The following is a 26,245-nucleotide window of genomic DNA, read 5'->3' as shown; positions in this document are numbered from 1 at the left end:
GTTATCTTCTCTGACCTGGTGGAAGGTAGAGTGGTCAAAGGGTGTCAGGCACCTGGGGCTACCGCCCCCCACTCTCCACAGTCACAGTGGTTGGAGAGGCCTGAGGTCAGGCTCTCTTCCCTGACAGTTGTCAGGGGTCACTGTGGTTTGCTGTCCTGGTGGACAGAGCTGCCCCTGGGGGGGGAACGAGAGTCACACCCCAGGGGTGGAGTGGGCAACACCACTGTGTTGGCCCTGGTGGTACTATCTGCCCATTGCAATACATCTGTGAGCAAAGTAAAGTTAGGCGCTGCACAGATGGTGTCTGCAGATGTGGAGAAGGGTTTCCCATGGGTTAGCTTAGTGGGCCCTGAGAGTATGGACAGAGAGATCCAACTGGAGTCAGGAAGGCGTACAAATGGAACATGCCCCTGCTGTTGTGGGCCTGGGTCCTTGTTCTATCGCCCCAATCAGGGAAGTACATCAAGGTATTGATTGTTCTCCCCTGGCTTTAGGCTGGTAGGGGGTCGTGTTGGACTTTTGCTTATGCAGGTTCATCCTGAATCTTTTTGCCTCCTGCCTCCTATTTTTTTCTGACCTGTCGCGGTTGGCTTTTGAACTCTGAGCACTTTCCCACTGCTAACTAGTGCTAAAGTGCATATGCTCTCCGTGTAAATTGTACGTAATTGGTTTATCCATGATTGGCCTATTTGATTTACTAGTAAGTCCCTAGTAAGGTGCACTAGAGGTGCCAGGGCCTGTAAATCAAATGCTACTAGAGGGCCTGCAGCACTGGTTGTGCCACCCACATAAGTAGCTCTGTAATCATGTCTCAGACCTGCCACTGCAGTGTCTGTGTGTGTATTTTTACACTGTAAATTCGACTTGGCAAGTGTACCCACTTGCAGGCCTAAACCTTCCCTTTTCTTACATGTAAGGCACCCCTAAGGTAGGCCCTAGGTAGCCCCAAGGGCAGGGTGCAGTGTATGGATAAGGTAGGACATATAGTAATGTGATTTATATGTCCTGACAGTGAAATACTGCCAACTTCGTTTTTTACTGTTGCAAGGCCTGTCTCTCTCATAGGATAATATGGGGCTACCTTTAAATATGATTAAAGTGTAGATTCCCCTAGAGAGTAGATGGACATGTGGAGTTTGGGGTTCCTAAACTCACAATTAAAAAATACTTCTTTTAGTAAAGTTGATTTTAAGATTGTGCGTTTGAAAATGCCACTTTTAGAAAGTGAGCATTTTCTTGCTTAAACCATTCTGTGACTCTGCCGTGTTTGTGGATTCCCTGTCTGGGTCAGTTTGACAGTTGGGTTGTTTTTCACCTCACACCAAACAGTAACACAAAGGGGGCTGGGGTGTAACCTGCATTTCCTGATTAGCCATCTCTGCTAGGAGGGAGGGGTGGAGTGGTCACTCTCATCTGAAAGGACTGTGCCTGCCTCTGACAATGCCGGCTCCAACCCCCTGCTGTGTGTCTGATGCCTTGCCTGGGCAAGGCAGGATTTCACAAGTAGGTGTGAGTCCCCTTTGAAGAAAGGTGACTTCATAGACTAAAATGGGTATAAGAAGGGCACCCAAATCTACAGACTGGAGAAACACTTCTGGAACCAAGAGGAACCTCTGCCTGGAGAAGAGCTGATAGCTGAGGAAGAAGTGCTGCCCTGCCTGTGACTGTGCTTTGTGGAGCTTTCCTGCAGTGCTGCTTCTGCCAGAGTAAGAGGGCTAAGACTGGACTTTGTGTGCCTTCCATCTAGTGAAGAAATCTCCAAGGGCTTGAGTTAGAGCTGGCCTCCTGTTGTTTGAAGTGTCAGGGACAGCAAAGACTTCTCTCTGCCAGCACCTGGAGTCTCTGGAGAGACTCCTGCTCTGACAAGTGGTGCCCTATCCAGTCCCTGGGCCCTTGAAAGGAAAGCTGGTGGAAATCCAAGAAAATCGACTTCGGACGACTCCTGACCGACGCCGCTGCTGAATCCGGTAACGCCGCCTGCACCTGACGCTGTGACCTTCGCTGGAACGCGACGCTCTTCGCTGGCCTGACGCCGCTGCAGCCCCACTGAAGTCCGCGACTCCGTGAAAGTCGCCGCACCACATTGTGACAGACGCCGCTCGAAGTGCACGGATTCAACGTTTCGCGCAGACGCCGCGATCCCCGACTTCGCACATCGGCTTGTTTTCACTCTTCACCAAAGGTACTGTACTTGGGGCTCTACACGACTCCGTGTCCGGCGCCGCTGGTGTCGGCTTGTTGGGAACGACTCCGTCACGACGCCTTGTTAACATCTCATCTAAGCATTTTTGTTTCTAAGCGCTATTTTTGAGTTTAATCTTTAAAAATTCATAACTTGACTTGTGTATGTTGGATTTTTGTCGTTTTGGTCTTGTTTTGTTTAGATAAATATTTCCTATTTTTCTAAACCGGTGTTGTGTCATTTTGTAGTGTTTTCATTAAGTTACTGTTTGTGTTGGTACAAATACTTTACACCTAGCACTCTAAGGTTAAGCCTACTGCTCTGCCAAGCTACCAAGGGGGTAAGCAGGGGTTAGCTGAGGGTGATTCTCTTTTACCTTGACTAGAGTGAGGGTCCTTGCTTGAACAGGGGGTAACCTGACTGTCAACCAAAGACCCAATTTCTAACACTCACCTTCTGTATTTAATACTTCTAGTTTTGCCTGTTTAAGGAAGCGCTTCAAATGCCTTTAGCAATAAGCCTAATTCTAAGTGTCCAGTGTGAGTTTTTCTACGTTTGACCTTCTCTGAATGCCACATGTTACATCTCCTGACCATCCCTATGATCCTCTGCTCAGCACTCACTGACATCACCAGTTCCAAGAGGTCAAAGACAGCTCTTGCAGGAAAGTCTATCAATTGGACTGACCATGAATACTTTACTGCCATAAAATGTTATCTGCTCGAAAAGGTGTCAAATGATCTTAATCAGGCTGCCTCCTTATAAATATGGACAAGGAAGTTACTTGCTAAAAGCATTCAGCCTTGAGGTAGTTGCAGAGGCAATTCTCATTATGTGCTTTTCAGAACACTCTGTATACTGACAAGCAACTATTTCTAGTCTTTAATGATCACATTTAAGACCACATAACAGCCCTCAACACCAGTCAATAACATATAAACATCTCAATCCGGGGAGGAGCTATTGTGACTTTCTTCGGAGATAACACATTCTTACCTACACTTTCTCAATGCCCCATGTGTTAAATGAGAACCTCACTACTACCACGTCCTTCCTGGCACACTCCGACATCTTGGTTCAAAAGATCTGAAACCCTTCTCTTAAAAGAAATTCTTAGCAACAAAATATGACTTCCATCCCCCTCTACCAAATAAGCTGTCCATTTGGGTTGTGTCATGTGTCCCTCAAGAAACCCTGATGATCAGGGCTGGAGGGTTCATACTTAAAGTGAGATCCTTGGGCTCATTTGCTGACATTGTAGTTCCTCATTCACTGTGGGAGCAAACTAGATGGCACATGCTGACATCACCGTTGTCTCCTGGAGCAGCGTAATTTAGACTCTAACATTTTTCCTGTAATGACATGTTTCATTAATCAATGCCAATTATGATGATTGCGATGAGCTAATCATTTGAGAATAAATATTTACGGTTTTATACCACTCTCTCAGTATTCATGCTGGAACTGAATTAGCCTCATTGAAATTTAAATTAATTTTGAATGTTAGCTGTCCATCAACGCTTCAAGTTGACTACCAAAGACCCATATGACCAGTGGGGGATACTGTTTGATGACGTTTCCAAGAGTTTGAGGTTTAAAGATCCCCCCTCGATCACTCCGATGGCCTTTTACCCTGCTGCCCCGCTCGTCCACACCGCGGTTAGTCCTGCTCCCTTCTGTGGCCCACCAACAACAACTGGAAAATGTTCACCATATACAATGAAAGCTCTCTGTGTGTGTATATATATATACATATATATAGGACTTTTTCCTTATGCAGGTCATCCCCAGTTGTTTAGCCTCCTGCCTCCTATTTGTTCTGACATGTCGCTGTTGGCTCTAGGACTCTGAGCACTTTATCACTGCTGACCAGTGCTAAATTGCAGGTGCTCTCACATCTAAAGTTGGTATGATTGGCTTATACCTAATTGGCATATTTAATTTATCTGTAAGTCCCTTGTACAGTGGTATCTCTATATCCAGGGCCTGTAAATTAAATGCTACTAGTGGTCCTGCAGCGCAGTTTGCGCCACCCACTGAAGTAGACTTTCAAACCTGTCTCAGGCCTGCTAGTGCAGGGCCTGTGTGCGCGGTTTTCTGCCACAGGGACCTGGCATCTAAATTTACTTGCCAGGCCCAGAACTCACCTTTTACTACATGTAAGTCACCCCTAAGGTACGCCCTAGCTAGCCCTATGGGCAGGGTGCCATGTATGTAGGTGGCAGGGCATGTGCCAGGTTGCGTGGCCTGTCCTGGTAGTGACAAACAGCCTAACTCGGTTTCTCACTGCTGTGAGTGCTGCCTTCTCATAGGATTGCATTAGAAATGCCCTGCCTTATGTGTAAGGTGTATCGACTGATTTATGAGGGGTGGCGTAGGCATGTTTGGTATGGTTGTAATGGTGATAATAAATGCTGCTTACTGGTGTAGGTGTATTTTTTATTACTATTACAGAAATGCCACTTCTAGAAAGTACGCATTTCTCTATGCTTATGACTCTGGTGTTTTGCAGCTTGACTCCAATCCACGTCCAGGCGGAGTGACAGTTGGGGCTTTGTGTATACTTTTCAGACTCTTGGAAACATTTTTGAACTGGACACAAAAGGCTGGAAGGACTCACCAGGAACCGCCAGGGACTGCTGCTGCTGTGCTGGCCTGTGACCTGCTTGGTCACTGCAAGGACTTGCAACGTGAATGCATCCTCTTTGTGCTGGCCTGTTGCTGGGCCCCTTCACCTGTGGACCTGCTTCTTAAATCCTGCTCCCCAGGAGCAGGGTGCTGTGGCCCCTGACCCCTGCAACCTTGTGAAGCCAGAGGAGTGCTTTACATCTTGGCAGAACGAGCGCTTGGGGAAGCGATTCATCCTGTATTTTCTTAGCACTTTAAGCGCTTCTCCTTTGGTTCACTAGCGCTTTAGTAAGCTCTCTACATCTATGCTAATTCACAGACGCAGCCCAGGCATCTTAGCTAGAGGAAGCGCAAGTTTTGTGCGCTCCCCAGTGACCCCAGGGCACCACGAAAAGGAAACCGGAGCAAGCGTGCTCCTAGCGCCACCCCCGGGGCATGGTTTGCTCCAAAGAGCGCCCCCGGGGCACCAGAGAGCCCTGATTTCAGAGCTGGATCACCGTCGCAGCCCGGGGAAGGGCAGAAGAGCTGCTCGCGCACCGTGTCGGGTGCGGCCGCGGAGGAGCAGGAGGAAAGCCTCATCAGAGGCCTCTGCTCCCCCTTTCCTTTAATGGGCAACCGCACCGAGGACGCAGGCGGCTGCCTGCATGCCACAGGGCACGGGGTGGAAAGGGGGTTCCTTCCCCCCGGCCACTGCCTTAGGGGCGGGATCGCCCCTGGTAACTTATTCCAGTGCAGCAAATTGCCCCCCGTTGGTGGGCCAGTGAAGGCCCAGGGTGGGCCCCAAAGAGATCGTGGGCCCCAGGAGGGGCCTGTTATTGAAGCAGAGGGGGTGTGTGGCGCCCCTTCCTTTCCGAGCTGTTTGTTGACATTGGCCCCACCTTGTGAGGGCCAGTGGAGTCCCGGGGGCTCCCAGTGATCGCAGGCCCCAGAATGGGCCCATTCCTCAAGCAGAGGGGGTGCGTGGCGCCCTCTTCACAGAATTAATTGCTAACCTTGGCCCCCCGCTTGAGGGTCGGTGGAGGCCCAGGGGGGCCCCCAGCAATTGCAGGCCCCAGGAGAGCTCCTGTCAGTAGTACAGAGGGGGTGTGTGCAGCCCCACTCTGCCTCAGAGCTCACAGGAGACCCCTGCTTTGCGCAGAGGAAAGCTGGGGCCCCTTCTTCGTTCTTTGGGCTACTGAAAGACTGTACATCATAAATTATTTTTAGAGACTTTATTGACTTATATGTTGCCTACCTGTTTTAGGATGTTTCATATATGTATGCAAATGTTCCTTGTATGGGCATAACATTCTAATATTTTTTTCTGACTTGCCATACGTTTTCTAATGCTCATAGTATGGGCGTTTATGATATTCTTAGTGCTTTAATGTAATAACGTGTTTCCTGACTACTGCTTACGTTGCAGAATACTGAGTAACCTGTGTCTTATATGTGACTCCTGCTAGTTTGCAGAGTAATTAATTTGTAACGTTCTGACAACTGCTAAGGTAGCAGAATACTACTGATCTGTGATGTTTGGTCTAATAATTGCGCAGTGTACAATACAGTATATTTTCATATAACTTGGTGTTGTTTCCTTTGTGGTGGCAATAGTGCGTCACGTGTGTTGTGTGTGTTGTGCAAACACTTTACACATTGCCTCCGGGTTAGGCCTGAATGCTTGTGCCAAGCTACCAAGGGGGTAAGCAGGGGTTATCTTGGACGTGTAACTCCCTTGCCCTGGGTGGGTTCTGCCTGGCTTAGTGCATACCCTAGCCAACCAGAAATATATATATATTCTGGTACCTATATGTTTTCCCGTTTATTACTCTTGAAAAATTGCACTATGTCCAATGTGTACTGTACATATCCCTGTATCTCTGGTGCCATATGCTATTGCTTTTGTCACCCTAAAAAAAGTCACACCATGTGTATTGTCCACCCCTGCACCTTTGCAGCTATGTTATTTTTTGCATCATTCTGAAAACGTCATGCCATGTGCAATGTGTACGCTATTCATACATCTATATCTCTGCTGCAATATGTTATCATGTTTCACTGTAGAAAATTAATTCATTATTTCACCTTCAGGTTTTGAGATTTCATTTTAGTTCCCCTCTGTATTGAGAATATGTGAAAAGGGTTCCTTGGTAACCTCCTCTCCTATGTAAAATGGCTAGATTACCAACAAACGAGGCGAATTGTTTTCTAATCAATCAAAGCTCTTCATATGCGGCTTCAATTGCAACAATTGCTAACATAATACATTTTAAGAGATTTAAAAAAAAAAAGTTATGTGTTTTTAAAATGTGAAACTTGCATTCGCTATTTACTTTCCAGAATGTCCTATGGGAGCTAAAGGGTGTTAACTAGTTTGCACTGATGACAGTGCTGTTTTGCACCATAAATTCTGGATTACAGAGAATGCAGTGAGGCGGCTGCTTTTATTTGCCAATATCTGTTCTGCCTGATACATGTAGAAATGGTGTCCCAACCAATGGACAAGTGCAAATAACCTTTCAGATTATATCGATTGTTCCAGCAACAGGGCAATCATGTTTACCTTGAAATGCTGGTGCAGAATCAAACCCATAACTGGTATGTGATTCTCCATTAGCCTTTTGACATTGCTCATGTTCTGTGGTTCTTTTTGGTGTAATGTCAGATGAGATTTGTCACATACTGCTGGCCTCCTCCTTCTGCAGTGGGCTAGTTGCTAAGGAAGTTGCAATGATTTATCTTAAAATATCTCTTGCAATAAGAAGTTGTGACATCTATCAAAACAGGATCCTTCCTCCAGAATTTGAAAAACAGAAAACCGAAAAAACAGGCTTGAGACACAAAAACCAAAGGTCAGAAGCGCAGCAAGTCAAAGTTCTTGAGAAGAGGTGAGTTTAAAGCTACAGTGCATGACTTACAAACTACTGGATGGTCAGTCATATGAGTTTCACCTTTTTTAGGGCAACATATATAACTGCTTGAAAGTAGTTAGAGCCCACCTGAGACAGGTAGGTCACCAACAGATAATTGCATTATGTGGTTTACGAAGGGTTTACTATTGTCTCCTCATCTCCTCAATGTCAATATCGGACCATAATACTCATTATGGGTCACATTTAAGAGGGCCTAGCGCCTCCCTTGCACCACATTAGCTTCATTTATTTTACGCTAATGTGGCCCAACGAGGCCAACATCGCAGTGCCAGATTTACAATGTGTCAAAATGCATGCATTGCACCACTTTGTAACCCTTTGCACCACATTATGCCTGCGCCAAACATAATGTATGCGGGGAGCATTCCCCTGTTAATCTAATAGATTTCTTTGTGCTATTTCTTGCAGCATTTTTAAAGCCTGCTCAGAGTGGGCGTAAAAAGGAGGCACACCATTGTTTATAATGGGCCTCTGTGTACTGTTCAGGGTTAGCACCCAAATTTGGGTGCTAACCCTGAACAGTACATCAATAGCGTAAACGTTTTTATGCTATTTCCCCCCTAGCCATGGTGCGTCGTATTTTAAATATGACGCACACAGGTGGCGGTATGGGGGCAATCGGGGGTGCAAGAAAAGTGCCGCTGCACTGTGTGTAGCACCACGTTTTTTAAATCTGCCCCTATGTATTTTGTAAAATACATAGAATTATTGAATGATTTTAAATGCTCTTCAGAGAGATTTAAGGCCAGAAGTATAAAGCCATTTTGCATTTCTTAACAGTCTGAATCGCTATTTCGGGCAGTTAGGGAAAGCAAAGTGGGCATTTCAGATGTACAAAACCCCTTAAGGAATCGCAAATTGAAATTTCTACCCAGTAAAAATCGCAATTTGTGATCCTCTGAATTGGAAATCGCAAATAGGGATTACCTATTTGTGAATCCTCTTGAGATGTACAAAACATTTCCAAAATGCAAATTGGGCATTTAGGAAATGCAATTACAATCGACTTCAAGTCAATGGTAATCATGTGCAATTTAAAAAAAAACACCCCAAAATGTTTTTTAAAGTGCAATAGAGCACACACATGTTGCTTGGGCATATGTGTGCTCTACATGTGCACCACTATTTTTGGGGTGCATATCGGGGAAGCTTCGGCCCATAGCCATCCTTCGTTTTGCATTTCCTAAATAGCAATTTCTATGAAGTCGCTATTTAGGAAATGCATTTACTACTCATTGTTTGCCTGAAACTGCAAACCTATGAGTCAATGTTTTGAGAAATGTATGCTTTTGTTGGGAGTAATGCTCTAATATGTATAATGTATTAAATTCAACATTGTGTATTATTATAAATCAAAATGTAAATGAAAAGTACATTGTAAGGAACATAACACCATCCTTTATAAAAATGTATAGTACATTGACAGTATAGAGTAGGTTGAACAAAACATATAATTGCAAAAGAATTTAAAAAAAAGATAAGAAAACTAGGCTTGAGACAGAAAGCACAAAGGTTAGAAGTGCAGCAAGTCATCTCTTTAAGTAGAGATGAGTGTACAACTACAAAGCACGACTTACAAACCACAGAATGATCAGTCATATGAATTCCAGGGCACCATATTTTACTGGTTGACAGTAGTTAGAGCACACCTGATACAGGTCAGGTCACCAGCAGTTGACTTCACTTTGTGGTCTATGAAAGGGTTGACAATTGTCCTCTGATCCCCTCGATAGCAATATAGGACCATATTACTCATTATGTATTCTGTAAAATAACGAGCTTTTCATTTGTAGGACATTGAGACTAAAGAGCAGGTTTAACAAAACATATATCAAGAAAGAAACTAAAGTGCAATGTGGGACACATCCTGAAGGACTGTTCCACATGGAGGGTAGGTTTCTGATGGAAAAAAGAAGTCCAGTGACAACCACTTAAGAACTAGGCCGCGCCCAGAATATATAAAATGTTCCTTGATATTATACCAGACACTCTGGACAAACTGAGAGACCACTGGGAAAAATATGTAGGTCAAATGGAATACGAGCATTGGGAAGAGGCTTGTTGTACCCCGATGAAGCAGCAGTACAACCAGGGTTTCACTTTTTCAAGTTCAAGATTTCTCAACCGCATTTTACTATTCCAATTTATGGTGCTTACTAGTCGCTCATGCCAGAGCGGATGTGGGCAAGAATGTGCATCCCTTTACATTATTTATGAATGCCCTTTAGTGCCTTTAAGATTAGGATAAGTGCCCACTTGAGATTATTGTGATATCACATTTGCTGCACAAATAGCCTTTTTGAGAATTTGAGACGAGCGCACCCCGCCAAAACTTGTTAACATAGTAGGTGAGAGAGGCCTGCAGGCAGTGCAGTGAGATATAAGTAAATTCTAATTTTCTTGCAGAGGTACTGACTTTAAATCTTTGAGCCATGGTGTACGAATATGGAGTGGTGCATGATGGCAGAGAAAGTGATGTATTCCAGTGGGGGAGCCCCAGGAAATTTATTAAAGATATGTAGTTGTTGAAAAATGATCCTGGAATGAATTTACATATTTCAGAAAGTTCATATGCTCTCCATGTTTCGCAGTCAGAGGAGCCCAACTGTGGGTAGGGAATGGACAGAGAGAATTCTGAGACACGAAGCTGTCCAAGTCTGACTGTGTGTTTCTCAAAATGTTTCATACCTATTGAAAAGCTTCTAAAATATATTTGAGAAAAAATGAATTCCTCGGCCAAAGAGGAGGCAAAGCCATCACTGCGCATCACTGTGCAAATCAATAATCTAGTCTTTCTCGAATTTTGGGTCTTTAAGTCTGTGAATAAGAATAACATCTGTTTTTTCAGAAGTAAGCTTCAGTAGGTTCTGTTTTGAAGGTTGGAAAGGCACGTAAGAATGTCCTGGATTAAAGCGGTATTTACACAGGACTGACCATCATCTGAATATTGGTGAATAGCCAAATTGTCTCCTGATTAGGATTCTAGGCTGTTCCACAGAAATTAACAATACAGGTACAAGAATAAACCCCAGGGCCTACACCAAAGGAGGGGGCTTGTTGGACTTGTCTGTGCTTTTCTTACAAAAAACAAAGTTTGTGATCTGTATAATTATGCTATATTTTATACTGCCCACTTTGTTTATATCACAAACTAATTTTCTTAGAAACGTGCTACATTGCAAATCGCTGTTTTCGTTCGCCAGTTATTAGTGTCGTCATAATTTCAAGCATAAATTACAATAAAACATGTTAATTTAATACACAAATGATATATACAGTACCTGATCAAATGTTCAATAAGGAGTAGCAAAAAACTGGCATATTCTCAAAGTAATCTGCATGTACGAGTTTGATTTACTCATGAAAATACGCTGGATTTTCCTATTGTTATAAATTGGATTTATACTTGTGCAGGACAGACTCTTACAAATATATCTTTGTGAGAGCATCACAAGCAGGGCTTAGTGGAAGACATTTAAGTCTGTGCCCTCTCACAGATGTACATATTTTTGTGATTTCATAAACTCACCTGGTGGCCCTTTAAAGAAGGGGGTTGTAACCCCTGGCTCGACTTCCAGTGAGGGAGTTTATTTCGTCTCGAAAGGGTTGTGGGGTTTGCTGACACTCACTTACACTCAGTCCTACTCTCCACTCATTCTCAGTGGGTTTTATTCACTTAATCCCATTCATGCTTGCACTCACATTTGCTTATTCTGATTCACTGTCTCATTCGGTCTCACACAGCCTCACTCATTCTTACTCTGGCTCAATCACTCTCACTCAGTTCCACTCATTCACACTCATTCAGATGCACTCAATGTTACTCTGGGTCACTCAGAATCTTGTGGCTCAATTGGTCTCACTTGTTCTCACTCAGTCCCACTCATTATCACTCATTCTGATTCACTCAATCTCATTATGACTCACTCAAACTAACTGACTTACTCAGTCTCACTGACTCACAGTCTCACTCTGACTTATTATGACTCTCTCATTCTCACTCAGTTGCACTGATTCACTCAGCCCTACTCATTCCAATTCACTTAGTCACTCAGACTCTCTCATACTCACTCAGTCTTACACATGCTCACTCGTTCCCACTCACTCTCTTTCACTCAATCTAATTCTGTCACATCCTCACTCATTATTATTCTGAGGCATTCTGACTCACTCAATTTCAATAACGATCAGTCTGTCCCACTTAATACCACTCATTCTCCTCATTCTCAATCAATCACACTCTGACATACTTAGTCTCACTCATTCTCACTCAGTCCTACTAATTTTCACTCACTCAATCTCACGCTAACTCACTTCATCTAACTCAATCTCACTCATGCACACTCAGTCTCACACATTCCCAGTTAGTCTCTCTCATTTTGACTCCTTCTGACTCAATCACTCTGTGATCCTTACTCTGACTCATTCTGTCCCCCTCATTCTCTGATTAACTCAGACTGTGACTCACTCAGTCTCACTCACAGTTACTCTCAGTTACACCAAACGTCATTCTCCTTCACTCAGGCTTATTCATTCTCACTCGTACTCAGGGCCAGCTCTAGGGCAGTGCGGCCAGAGCCACCGCACCGGGTGATTACTTCCAGTGGGGGCACCGTGTTTGCAACTATAATATGGATTTACCTGGAGAGAGACTCGAGTATTGTCTAGTGGAAGTTTTGACTCATCATAGGACTAGCGCAGAGGGTTACTGTGCCTGCTGAAGAGAACCTGTGCCATGCAGATCACAAAGTGGATATAAAGTGCTATTACACCTTACACTGGTATGAGTGGTACCATAAAACTAATTAAATGCATCTAAGAGGGCATGTTTATGGAGATGTGTTGGGCGCTGTTAAAAGGTGGTATTGAGGGAATTTGTGGTGGAGGTGGTCATTGGCGGTACCAACAAAATCTGTCGCACTGGGCGCCACCGGAGCTAAAGACGGCCCCCCTTTTACTCACTCTTCCTATCACTCATTCTCACTCATTTTTTCATTAACTCTTTTATTCACATAAACACAGACACACAGACATGCTCGCATATACACAGACTCTCTCAGAGACAAACACTCTCACCCACGAGCAAACAACATTGAAAAACTTTTAAACTTACCTTGCTGCCTACACAGGACACGTTTGGACTCCTGCTCGTCTGTGCTTCCAGTGCTGGAGCATTAAACTGAAATCTTGAACCTGCACCTTTGCAGATACCAGTTTTTGGTCTCTGATTTTTCACCCCACTCATTCCAAAATCTGTGATGAGCTGGGAAAGGGTAGGGTGACAGGCTGATTGGCGTGTAGACACAGGCACTGCAGAACCCAGAGCTATCTTTAGTTGTGATACTCCATCGTGTCAAAGATAGGGGAGGCACTGAGGTGTCCAGGGACTTGAGGACGGGGCTGGTTTTCACCAGTGGTGGTGTAGCCCTTTCCAAAAAGAGTGAGTCACAAGCGTTTTTTGTACAGTGCACTTCCAGAGATCAGACAATTGTAGGTACTCTCGATGGTGATCATTAAGAAAAGGGAGAGTTAGCCTAGGATCGCACAATTTGTTAAACAGGGAAAGCTGAGTTTGACCCAAGATTTTCTGCATCAGCATGTTCTACTATTTTGCAGCCTTCACATAGCCTGCTATTCCTCTCTTCTTCCAAGCTTGATCTGCTGCTGGGCCAGGGCTACTAGAGGCCTGCTCTTGAAGCCCATCCTAAGCCTGTACTACTGATGTAAGGCATGTTTATGTAATCCTGCTCTCCTGGGCCTCTCTGCCCACATCGCTCTGAGGAGGAACTGGACCCAAAGGGACAACACAGTCCAGACTTTCCTGCAGAGGCCCTACCCTGGCTGGCTGGAATCAAATGCCCTAACCCTGTCCAATATCACGCCCAGTGACGGCAGCCTGCACTATTCTTTTTAGTTGCATACACCTTGTTGCTTGTTAGGAACTCTCAGGCTCACCCCCACCCCTAACATTTACTAAGGTACTCCTCTTGAGGCGAGTTTCAGATTGCAATTCTATGTGACTATTTGTCATGGGGTACGTGACAGTGCTTTTGGTAGAATGTAACATGCTATTCTGAGGGGTGCAGGAGTACTATAAGCTGCCTAGAAAGGCTAGGATGTGAGAGGCGCAAGAATGGTTCTGGTATTGTGTACCCGCTGCTCTGTAAGAGGTGCACGCCTGCTTCTGGTACAGTGTGACTGCTAGTCTGTGAGGGCTGTGAGACTCCTGCTGATCTTTAATTGATTTGCTTTTCTACCCTAAGGACTTTAACAGTTCCTCTTGTGTACTCATTGTGGCCATCAGGGTCAGCTTTAGCGCTGGTGCCACCCGGTGTAGCAATCTTTTTTGCTGCCCCCCGCCCCATGGACACCTCCTTGAATTCCCTCACTGCCAGCCTGCAAAAGTGACCCTCATCTCTCCATAGCCCCTCTCACATATATTTCATTTGTTTAAAAGGGCTGGTAAAGGCTGGCTTTGCTAATCCACATAAAATAGTTATGTTCTTTGCATCAGGCATATAAACCATCTGTGCTACTTTATGGTGAGTCAAAGCTGCCACTGGACAAATCTCTCTCTCTGGCAAGAACTTTAATCACAAGAGTTATCTTGACATTTTAATTGCTTCCTGAAGGCTGGACACACAAGGAACTTCTCAGCAGGTGCTTTTAAATCACAAGTTTTGTAAGTTGTCACTAAATACAGTGCCCCATGAGGTCAGCCCCCCCCACCAATCCTGGTCAGCACCCAGTGCGGTCGCACCGGTCGCACCGCCCTTAAGCCGGCCCTGGTGGCCATGCCTGAAGACATGCTGCACAGGCTATTTATTAACAGATGAGTCCTGCTCTTGAAATAAAGCTGCAGCAATTCTAAGTGGAAACTTTTTCAACAACTTGCAAGCCTTGATCATATCATGTATTTTTCCTAATGAGGCTGCCCAAATATTGGTAAGGGGTCCTTAATGGCTCAGCAGTCCATGTATTTGCTTTTAGTATGCCTTGCCCAGTCAATGCTGGCAGGCTGTCCACTCACAAACGTCGCTGCACAGTTCAGTGACGACCAGACAATGTGAATTTACTGGCATCAGCAAGCACCAGACACTCCACTGCACAGTTTCATCCGCCTGCTTCCAATCACCTTAGTGCTTGAGGTCAATCAACCTCTGCTGCACAGCTATGCCCAGACCTCACATGAACAGATCTGCAGCTGATGCCAGTTCCAGTGCACTGAAAGTGAAAACATGTCAGCTCCCAAGTGTGTGCACACACAGTGCATTTGTGCGGCAAATTGCTCTTCATGTAAGGATCCCTATGTAATTCAGTGACCTTTATGGGCACAGTTGGTTTGCCATCAAGCAGAAGGGGCAAAAAGCATGTACTTGCTCGTGAAACAAAAACCACCATATTTGTGCACTACGTAAACTAGATCGGGCAATAGTCCGCACTTACTGTCATCTTTCATATGGATCATGGAAGGTCATCTATGGGGGAAGCCTGACATCAGTCAATCCAATCACTCCTGGTAGAAAGGAAGAGCAACTTTCCCCTGTCTCTGCTTAACGCTGAGATAATCCTTCGGTGGTGAGTTATTGCGCTATACTAAATGTCATTAACTTAATATAACAGTACATTAATTTGGCTGTTTGGTTTCTGCATCGTGTGCTGCCCTCCAAGCCACTCCACATGCCACTGCTTGGGCATAAAATGAGACGCTGTCAATCCACAGCATAGGCTGTGTTGCAACAGCCCTGCTGCTATTGACAAATGCAACTTGCCGTCTATTGCTGTTTTTTTAATGGTGACTTGTACATCAGTTGGTAGCGCTTGCGGTGGCACTGTAGGAGCTCTAGGGGCTAGGGGAGCAGTAGCACAGTTTGTCTCCTCTTTAGCAGTGGAGAATAATGCATTTCCACTGCAGTTCATGTGGGAAACTAGGAACATGGTCACCTAGCAATCAGGGTTCCAACTGTGACAAATGGAGTGTCCTGACTTTGGTACTCTGGGGCCACCTGACTATTGCAAACCACTTTCCAAATTTTAATACAGGATGTGTCTCAGTTGAGATGTGTCTGAAGCACTCCATGGGCAGAGGTGGGGCCCTTTGACCAAATAACTATTGTACCCAAACTGAGCAACATGAAAAACAGTTTTGCTATTGACCCTAACAAGAGCAAAGAAGAGCAGTGCAAAGTTTACTGAAGGACATAGCGTGTAGTAGAAACTCGGGGCCTCATTTACGAGGAACTAGCGGCACAATGCGCCACCGGAGCATCATTTTATTTAAAGCTCTGGTGATGCAGTGTGATGGTCTATATTTACAAGGCCACGCAAATCCACCTTGCATGGCTTTTAATGGCCTTTGTAAATATGGACCCTTTTCACACCTAACACCGTGTGAAAGGGGCATTCCATGGGTGTTGCTGTGGGTGTTTCCATGCAACACCCATGGAATCCGATACATTCTCAGCTTTACAAGTCTGGGAATGCGTCAGATTCCTACGCCACCTCAGAGTGGTGTTAAAGTGGCGCAACAGGGAGACATAACATTATGGGCCTCACGTACAAGGCCTTTGTGCCGTCATTGCATCATTTTCTTTAATGCATCCGTGGTGCTAAGCAGTGCTTTACACTGCTCCAGATTCACAAACTGACGCATTGGGTCCAATGTGTCAGTCGGTAAATCCTTGCTTCGCATTATACCCGTGCCGGGTATACTGTATGGAAGGTAGGCATTCACAGGCAGAAAGCCATGCAGAACTGACACAGTGAAATTTATTGCGTCATTCTGCGACTTCACTGTTTCAGAATTTTACCACCCGCTCAGGACAGGTGTAAAACTGAGGCATGACTTTTCTCAATGGGGCCTCCTGGCATGCTGGAGTAGCGTTATTTTTTTGACAGCAATCCAGCAATGAGTGAGTTTAGAGCCACAGATGTGTCAGATTTTCTGACGCATTTGTGAAAAAGTGTGCCACAGAGCTCTGTATTGTAAATACAGTGCATCCATGGCACTCTTAGGGGGTCCTAGGGCAGCGCGAGAAATATGACGCATCGAAGCCAATACATCAGATTCTTGTAAATGAAGCCCATAGGAAGAGGAAAACGCCATTAATTATTTTTTATGTGCAGTAATGTGTTCCTTCCTGCACATAAACAATGATCCTTGCAATGCAGGCACCCTTGAACTATGATGCAAGGGTGCCTGTGTTGGTGCTAGGCAGCAATTTGTGCACCAGCACAGGGAACAAGGACAGGAATGTGCCGTATATTATAGATACGTGGCATTCCTGCCCTTTTGTTTTGACGCAGGGCGGCACAGCAAAAAGGCTTGTGGCGCTGCCCTGCACCAAAACTTAGTAAATGAGGCACTCAGATCCAGGCAAAGCACAATAAAACACTTAATAAATCCAAGTTAAGTCATTTTTAAAAGGAAAAATGCATTTTAAATTACACACAGCTAAATAGTAACATAGACAGTTACATAGTAGAATGACATCCAAGCTTTTCTAGCCCCTGTAAAACTCGTTAACAAGGTATCCCCGTATTAGATAATGCAAAACCACTTTCAGTGGTGTTTGTGAGAGTTAACAATAAAAAAGAATCCTCCTACTAAATTAGTCACAGAGGCGCATCATGCAAAACCCTTCAAACTGTATGTGACATAGGACCTGCATTAACAATGTCTCTGTCAATTACAAATTAAATCTCTATCAACTATGATCAATGAAATAATGGCATAAACTGGCTACCACAACAAAAGAGGCAGGCTCAAAGCCTTTCTTTCTATACTACTTTTTAAATCTAATTTTTTGAGTACGTGCTAAAGCTTAAACTAAAAAGGTTGAAGCGATTCCCCAACAGATGATTGGAAACTACCAGTGCATCATTTCCAGAGCTACGAAAGACTTCCAAGCCTCAATCCCTGGGATTTTAAACATTGCCCTTATCAGCCTCCACATATTGTGCAGTGGCCTACACACAAAGCACTGGCAAACTGGCATTATTCCCTTCAGTCCTAGCATAGTCATGTTAACTTTTCACATTGTTAAAATAGATTTCATCCGTGAAGGATGTGGAGCTACTCAACTGGAAACTTGAAAATAAAACTTTCTGTTCTTATTTGTGATAATCTGAAGTACTTACATTGCAGTGCGGACAGTGCCAGGAGAAGAGTCCAAAACATCTGCAGACTTTAGGTGTGTGACACAACACTGCCACTGAAATAACAAAGTTTGTACTCAGTTAGTGGCAATGAATAATTATGCAATTTGCAGAAATAAGGCATTCATAAACAGCACACGGGTAGTTTTAGGTTAAATGAACGCTAGCTACATTTTTGAAAAATTGCCGAAAATAACGGAGGTCAAAATCAAAGTTGATTGGAGTTCAAAGTGAGTGGGTGGCTGGGTCGAATTAGGGTCACAAAAAAGAAAAAGCACTGCAAACAAAACAAACATTTGCAATGCAATAGGTCTCGCATTTTCCTGAGCTAGAGCTACTGGCATTATAAATTCATAACTGGACTTTTCTTGCCACATAAATTGACCAACCCTGCCTCATCATTTCGTTTTTTTCCTGCCAGTTAACTCCAGAGACCCAGCATTTAACTAAAGCACTTCCATTTACATTATTCCTCTATTTTAAAACATATCTAATTATCATATAAACCTTTATCTGAAATAAACTTTTTGGCATTCAAGTGCAATGCTCAAAACACCATATCAAAAAAATCATTTGGGACGGATTGGAGGGTGAAAGGAAAGAGGGAGTCGGGAGTAAAGATGAAGATGATAAATGGCGTAGTAACGGTGCCGTGGACCCTGGAGTAAGAAAGGAAAATGCACTGATGCACCGTGCACTGATGGAACTGCGCCCGAGGTCCCAGTACTGGACTAGCAGAGTGTACTGACTGCAAGAACTGAGATGCTCTGGCAGACAGCGTGTGTGGGGTTCCTGGCACTGGCACAGGCACAGCTGAGGACTTGGAATGTGGGACCTGAGGTGCACTTAAGGAGCTGGGCCCGAGGTCCCAGTACTGGAGCAGTAGAGTGTACTGACTACAAAGACTGAGGTATTCTGGCAGACAGAGAGAGTGGGGCTCCTGGCGCTGGCAGGGGCTGAGAGCCTGGAGTGTGTGAACTACCGTGCACTGATGGAGCTGCGCCCAAGGTCCCTGTATTGGAGCAACAGAGTGTACTGACTGCAAGAACTGAAGTGCTCTGGCAGACAGCGTGCGTGGGGTTCCTGGGACTGGCACGGCTGAGGGGTTGGAGTGTGTGAGCTGAGGTGCACTGATGGAGCTGCGCCCATCCAAGCCAAGGAAGGGTGGGTGGGAGCCAGGCAGCTGAGAGAGGGTGCAGAGAGCCCACTAAGGCCAAATGTGACCAAGATAACAGCCTGATTTATAGCCTTGTTTACAGTTAAGCTCAGAGGAAGAATGCTCTGTAAATGAAGGGGAAAGCTTCCTTGGACAGGAGCAGGAAACAAAGTAACAAAAAGTCCCCTACAGACCAGATAAACAAGACAAAGCATAATTATACAGTAGTTGGTCCCTCCTCCCACACAGAAGAAGGAGGGACAATGAGGCATGACTGACCACTAGCAAGGAAGGATTTTAAATGACACTGAAACTAACAAATGAAGTAGCTGAAGCCCACAGAAGTATACTTAAAAGTATACAAGAAGTCATACACTTACGCTCGACCTAAAAATGATATAAAATCTTCCAGTACTTGTTATAGGAGGGAAAAAAAGACAACAGTGAAGATTTTTATGAAAAGGAAAAGTATTTGGAACCCACATAGCCAAAGGTATTGTGAAGGTGACTAATTGCTAGTTTTAGCTAATCCTTATCAGTCTGAACCCTATTTGGCTAACATCTCAGCCGGCAGAACAGTTACTCCTAAGGCATGGGAAGGGAGGCTTATCTCCCCTAACCATTATATCAGGATAGGTCAAGGAAGATTGAACAGCAAAGTATGGGTTTATTTAGAGTTTGGCCGATGTATGGTACCTACCAAAAAGTGGCAGATGCCACATCGCCAAACTTGCAATATGCTAACCCTGTTCAGAAGTGGCAAAGTTCCATGTTTCACATGTATGGAGTCTTTCTTGGCTCTGGCAGTGGAAACCTTTGAAAACAAAACATCCACCAAAGTGGCACTGGTCAATGTACATCAGAATATCCGCTGTGTTCGTGGTGGTTGTTCTGAAGAACATTTTTCCTTTTCAGGACCACCACAGGCAAGCCCAGCAGTCCCAAAAAGAAATAACAGAAATAACCTCCCACAGGTGGGAGAAAATTCCCAGTGTGGCAGGGCCAATATTTATTTATCCAATAACAATCCCCTGCTTTGGGAATTTGTTGGTGAAAAAACAGAAAATGATGCTGAGTGGATCCATCAAAGATAGTTCCTGATGTGCAGAGCATCAGATTCTTCAATGGACCTGACACACATTGGCTCCACTGAAGGTACCAAGATTACTACTTGGTAATACAGGATCACTAAATCTAGCAGTGATTCCAGTTCAATCAAATCAAATTGATTTGTAAAGCATGGCAAATCACCCGTGAGGGTATCCAGGAGCTGAGTGTTCTGCTGCCAGGTTTCATTTGAATAACCAGGTCTTGAGTCCTTTTCTGAATTCCAGCAGGGAGGATGAGATCCATAGTGGGAGGGTGTTTCAAGACTTTGCAGTGAGGTGGGAGAAGGAGTGTCCTCTACAGTTACTGCGGCAGATGAGGGGGTGTGCATGGAAGAGAGAGGCAGAGCACAGTTGCTTGGACGGGAGGTGGAAATTCAGTTGGTGGTTGATGTAGGCTGGTCCTAGGTTGAGGAGGTCTTTGAAGGCGTGGATCAGAGTCTTGAACTGGCATCTGTTCTAAATGGGGAGCCAAAGGAGCTTCTTAAAGTGTGGGGGTGATGTGGGTCTGCTTGGGCAGGTCAAGGTTGAGTCTGGCTGCTGAGTTCTGTATCATCTGCAGTCTCCAAAAGGAGTTGCATGGAGATACGTGCATAAAGTGTGTTGCCGTAGTCCAGTGGGCTGGTGACCAGGCCTTGAGTAACGGTGCAACTAGTGTTGATAGGGAGCCACTTGATAATCTTGCCAAGCATCCAGAGGGTGAAGAAGCAGGAGGAAGGGACTGCATTAATCTGTTTTTTCATGGTCAGCTTATTGTCCAGGATGATGCCGAGGTTGCGGGTGTGGCTGGTTGAAGTTGGTGAGGTTCCTAGTTTGGATGGCCACCATGCATCGTTCCATGGGGACGTTTTTCCGCAGATCAACACTACAGTGTTGTCTTTGTTAATTTGTAAACAGTTGGTTCTCATCCAGTCAGTGATGTTCGTCATGCACTTGCAGACATTTATCAGTGTTGTGGCGGTGTCTTCTGATAGTGAGAGGGTCAGCTGGGTGTCGACGTAGGATATGATGTTTAGTCCAGCAGATTTTACGATGGCCAAGGGAGTCATGTAGGTGTTGAACAGGGTGGGTCTGAGGGATGAACCTTGAGGGATGGTGCAGATATTGTTCTTAGGTTCCAAGGTGAAGGGCAGAAGGTGGATTTTCTCGGTTCTGCCTGTGAGGAAGGAAGTGATCCATTTGAGGGCATTTCCTCTGATTCTGAGGTTGTGCAGCCTTTTGAACAGGATGTAGTGTCATACTGTGTGGAATGCTGCTCAGAGGTGAAGCTGGATCAGGGCTGCAGTTTTTTCTTGGTTGAGTCCTCCTGACTTCATGAGCCTTTAACTAAATCATGCAAACACCCCTTAAAAGCTATAAAATGTAAACATTGAAACTATAGGTGTTTTATGAGTAAGATATTTTCTGCAGTGAATCCCAAATTACCAGAAGTCAGTGGCAGAATTCATGGATTTACTTAAAAGAACCTGCTCTTTATGAAAGGAATTTGACATTCCATAGCAGACGTTGGTCAAGGTAGGTGCCACTGCTCAAGAGGTGTGCTGATATTGGCGTAGCCCACATCAGCCCTGCCTGCCACACTACTTATAGGAGTAAGGGCTGATGCAGAACAATTCCTGCTTGGGTCTGGTACATGCTAGTTTTGAAAGAAGGTAAAACCCACACTGGCACCATCAACAAGGAATGCTTGGGTACATCAGGAACATCTGGTTCAGCTGTGCTCTTCCCAAATAGAGTAATATTATGGTTCAGGACTTTCAGAGTAACACCCACCCAAGTCATGGACATATAGTGAAGATTTTGCTGGTCTGGTCACTGCAATCCTTCATCCACATCAGGCACAGACAATAGAACGTAATGTCAATGAAATGGTAAATAGTGTCTTCCACGTAAATGTAGTGTCGTTGTTCTATTTGTGAGCAGGGGCCCATTGAAGGGAGGAAGCTGGACTCTAGGTACACTATTATAATTCAATAGAGGTGCCAAAATGAGGTCCAAGGAACACAAAGAGTTTCCATTTTCCTAATCCCCTCTGAGAAGGTAAGGCAAATATGCTGCACTCAGGTCAATACATTAAACCAGAACTTTATTCCAAGAAATAAACCTATATGTTTAGAGTACATTTATGAACTACAAGGGGTTTTCAAAAAGCCTCAAAAGTTGCTAATACTGTCATTTACTGTCAATCATTTAGGCACAAGGAATTTTAAGTGGATGGAAAGTTCTACATTTGCAATCATGAATAAAAGTACATTTATGCAATATTTTTCTCCACCAGTAAAATATTCTCCCCTAAACAGAAACTCCTTTTCCTATACCCCCAGGTTAAATATGCAGGCATGTTTGTTTGTACCTTCAAAATGTATATAAACCTGTAGATCGATAGCTTTTATTTTTGATTAATTAAAACCATAAAAATATGTGTCATTAAATGACAACTTAATATCGGTAAATTATCCCTGCTGGACTTTAATAATGAAATATAAGAGTATTCATCATCACCCAACCCAATACATACAAACCAACTTTACAAGCACATTAAATTACGTTACAGGTTTTTAAAAATACTATCACAGTTGTAAGTCATGAGGTGGTTTGAGCAACAACAGTAAAGCTTTAGTGGCAAGCACAGAAACTGGAAGCACATATAGTCATCAATTACATTTTCAGTTCTCCTTGAGTATCAAAAGGTGCATCTTTCCGTTCTCTCTAGCTATTGCCTCTAGATGCATCTCAAGTGAAAGCAATACTTAAAAAAAAAAAATGATAACATTGATCTTGTGCAGTGGCAGAAAACTATGGAGTGGTAGCCTCATGAAAGTGATTGCATGAAGTGGTTGTACTAGGTATTAAGTGGTTAACATTATGTTCTCAATTGCATCCCCAGTATGTAGCAGATGAAGAAAACCTTAATTGAAATAGGCATTTTAAAAATGATACCCTATGGATGATCATGTGGAACATTAGGCCAAGCGAGTCTGGAGGACTGACCTTGTCTTAAAACAAGTGTTAGACCTGTCAGCCTTAGACTGGTCTTCCCCAAACCTTTTTGCCTGCTTGCTTCCAATTTTGTTTTTTTGGGCCTTAGGACTCTGTGTACTTTACCCCTGCTAACCAGTGCTGAAGTGCTTCTGCTCACTCCCCTAAACCTAGTTTGATTGCTAGATCCCTGATTGGCATATTTAATGTATTTAAAAATCCCTAGTAAAGTGTACTACGTGTGACCAGAAGCTGTGAATTTGATGCTACTAGTGGGCCTGCAGCACCGATTGTGCCAGTCACTTAGGTAGTCCTCTAAATCATGCCCCAGACCTGCCATTGCAGACTGAATGCAGTGCCACACTGCCATGTCAACTTGACATTTAAAACCCTTTGCCAAGACACAAACTCAACTTTATTACTTCTACCTCACCCCTAAGGTAGGCCCTAAGTAGCCCATAGGGCGGAGTGCTGTGTAATTAAAAGTTAGGACATGTGTCCTGGTAGTGAAAGACTCCCAGATTCATGTTTTTATACTGTGAGGCCTACCCTTCTCTTAGGATGTGTGTCACAAAAGATTGTTGTTCTTACAAGCGGGTAATAGTTCTTAAAGGTTTAGGGACGACTGCCACAGGGAATGCAGGACTGAAATGTGTTTTAATTAATTTAAGTACTGGATTACAAGTGCATTGCGTTTCTGCACAGGATTTCTTCCTGCTCAATCCAGAAGCAATTCCTGCGGGAAAATGACATGTAAAATATGCCAGTGATTCTGGTGTGTGCGTGTTTGTAAGACATATATTTCTGATTTCGTAAATAATGTGGGTTTAACATCATGAACATTTACCATTAAAAGCTAAAACATTACACTTAGCAAAACTGTATTGTCCTGTACTTGGCTAAACTAGGCCTAAATCAGATCTGACTCGGTCTTCAGTCTCAACACAGCCATGATGTATTTGTTTTCATTTCTCCTCATCACATGTAGCAAAATGTGCTCTGTGTAATGCTCTGAATGGGCATGCTTGCTGTCCTCAAAATACCCTGGAAAGGAACTTTCCTTTCTTTGTAAGAATTAAAGGTTCTTCCTGCCTCTGCCAGTTTAAGACTATTCATAAAATATAACACGATTTGTACTGTTATATCTGATGACATGAGGTCAAAAAGGGTTATATTATTTTATTATTCATTGAAGGATTTTAATAATATTCAGCTAGGGGATGGTATTAGGATGGTGATGAAGGACTGAACTGCATTCTGCATTTTGATTTGTAAGTATGTGTAACAATTTGATCACCTTATGCTGACACTGTAATAATTTCCGCTGTGTCTTTTGTTATAAAAAATGGTCCATTTGAGAAGTGAGCTACGTCTGGTTTGCTCCGACTTTAGAAAAAGGACTTTGAATAGTCTGTATGATGCTTAGGCCTTAAAACATTTTTCTTCTGGGACTTGACTTCATGTTATTCTCTTGGCTGCCTTTGATTGAGCCTTATGTTAATAGTCTATATAGGGTTAATATGCCGTTTGACTACGTATAATTGTTCCCTTCTGTATTGCACTCTAATCATTTAATAAACCTTCATGGCTTCTAACTTTTACGGGACTTGCCCTTATTTAATTGTCTTTGCTGATTTGATTGTTGTCTGTACATTTCTTTTAGGGGCACAATGCCTAAAGTGCTCTTAAGCACCACACCTCCTTTTATCTATGATTATCTGATAAGATGGTGTCAACATTTGCCTCCATTCTGTGCCTCAGTAGTTCCACTCCACTTTTACTAGCTACTCATAAATCACCTCTACTGTCAGTCAGTGTCTTTGTTTATTCATTGTTGGCTACTTTTTCCTCAATATGAGTCAATCCGATAAGCCCTGAATATAAATTGTATGAGTGCATTCATTAGCTGGAACTTAAGTCACTGAGAAAAGAAAAATCATCTATGTACTTACAAAACATTACATTCTCACAAAACATTTTAGAATGATTTGGAGGTATTCTCGTACTTTTACCAAATGCCCCTCCAAAAATGTTTACCTCTAGCACTATACTTGCAAATTAAGCAATTTTACCATTCTGTAATGGTAAGTCTCCATTACTTATGTTCTGAGCAATCCAGGATATGGGATTTGCATTTGTGCAGTCTGTATTTCTACACCAAAGGTCAGATTTCCAATCTTTCATACAATGCATGGCAGCAAGACAATGTTGTGCTGCTTGAAAGGGCGCAGGCAGGAATGCACCTTGTTTACCAATACATGGCACATTCCTGCTCTCTGTCTGCACTGGGGCACAATGTGCTGCCTAGCGCCGAAGCAGGCACCCTTGCGCTGTGGTTGAAGGGTGCCCTAGTTACAGCCAGGATTGTTTTTGTGCAGGTCAGGGCGAATTCCTGCACAAAAACATCCTCTGAATCTTTCTTTTCCCTACTTCTTTCTAAGTCTAAGAAACCCTATTGACAAAGACTCCTGTGTTTTTCACAAAATAGTTAAGGCACAGTAACCGAACACAAATTCCCATATGGATTAAAATATTGTTATGAAGACATGGACCATAAAGGCAAATGCTAACGAAACTTTCCTTCTGAAATGCATCATAATGTATGATTTACATATCTTTTGCGAATTAAAATAGATTAATCGACTAATGATCACACTAATTAGGCTTACCTCTCTGAGTAGGGCGAGCCCTAATGTAAGTTGCTGCTCTTCAGCTACACAGTTGAATATGGCAATCAACTCATAGTTTCATCATCAAAAATCAGAAGAGGAAGTGATGGTCCGGGAAAGCAGAAAATGGTGAGAATAAGGGGAGGGCGATTGGTGAATGATGCAGAAGAGAAACAGGAAAGGTTACGTGAGAGGGTAAAGGCGGAAGGAAAATCTCAGTTGCAAAATAAAAGAATTTACGCTCTAAAATCCCTTAGGCAGTTGACTAAATAAAAAAAAATGGCGTATTAAATGCATGTGTTCATTTACTACCTGTTCAGAAGAAAATTAATTACAACGTACCTATTCACTGTTTGATCTTTCCTTGCAAATCCTACCCACAGGTGCTTATCGCACAAGAATACACACACTGAACTCCAGTGCAGGTGTGTGGGAGACACCAGAATGTCAATAAC

At 43.7% G+C, this 26,245-nt stretch overlaps 1 protein-coding gene across 2 annotated transcripts in view; it reads right to left on the bottom strand.

The window, feature by feature from the left end:
• Positions 1-25,899, bottom strand: part of LOC138246525 (B-cell receptor CD22-like) — a 260,463-nt gene extending 234,564 nt beyond the window's left edge. For both annotated transcript variants that reach the window (XM_069201180.1, XM_069201181.1), the window contains exons 1-2: positions 25,791-25,899; positions 17,863-17,936 (exon numbers count right to left, since the gene is read on the bottom strand). In XM_069201180.1, coding sequence (XP_069057281.1) covers positions 17,863-17,902 — 40 coding nt within the window. In that variant the 5' untranslated portion in view covers positions 17,903-17,936; positions 25,791-25,899. The remainder of the gene's footprint in view (positions 1-17,862; positions 17,937-25,790) is intronic.
• Positions 25,900-26,245: the final 346 nt, after the last annotated feature.

Source organism: Pleurodeles waltl, chromosome 7, assembly GCF_031143425.1.
Source record: "Pleurodeles waltl isolate 20211129_DDA chromosome 7, aPleWal1.hap1.20221129, whole genome shotgun sequence".
NCBI lineage: Eukaryota > Metazoa > Chordata > Amphibia > Caudata > Salamandridae > Pleurodeles > Pleurodeles waltl.
This window is presented reverse-complemented; position numbering and strand designations above follow the sequence as displayed.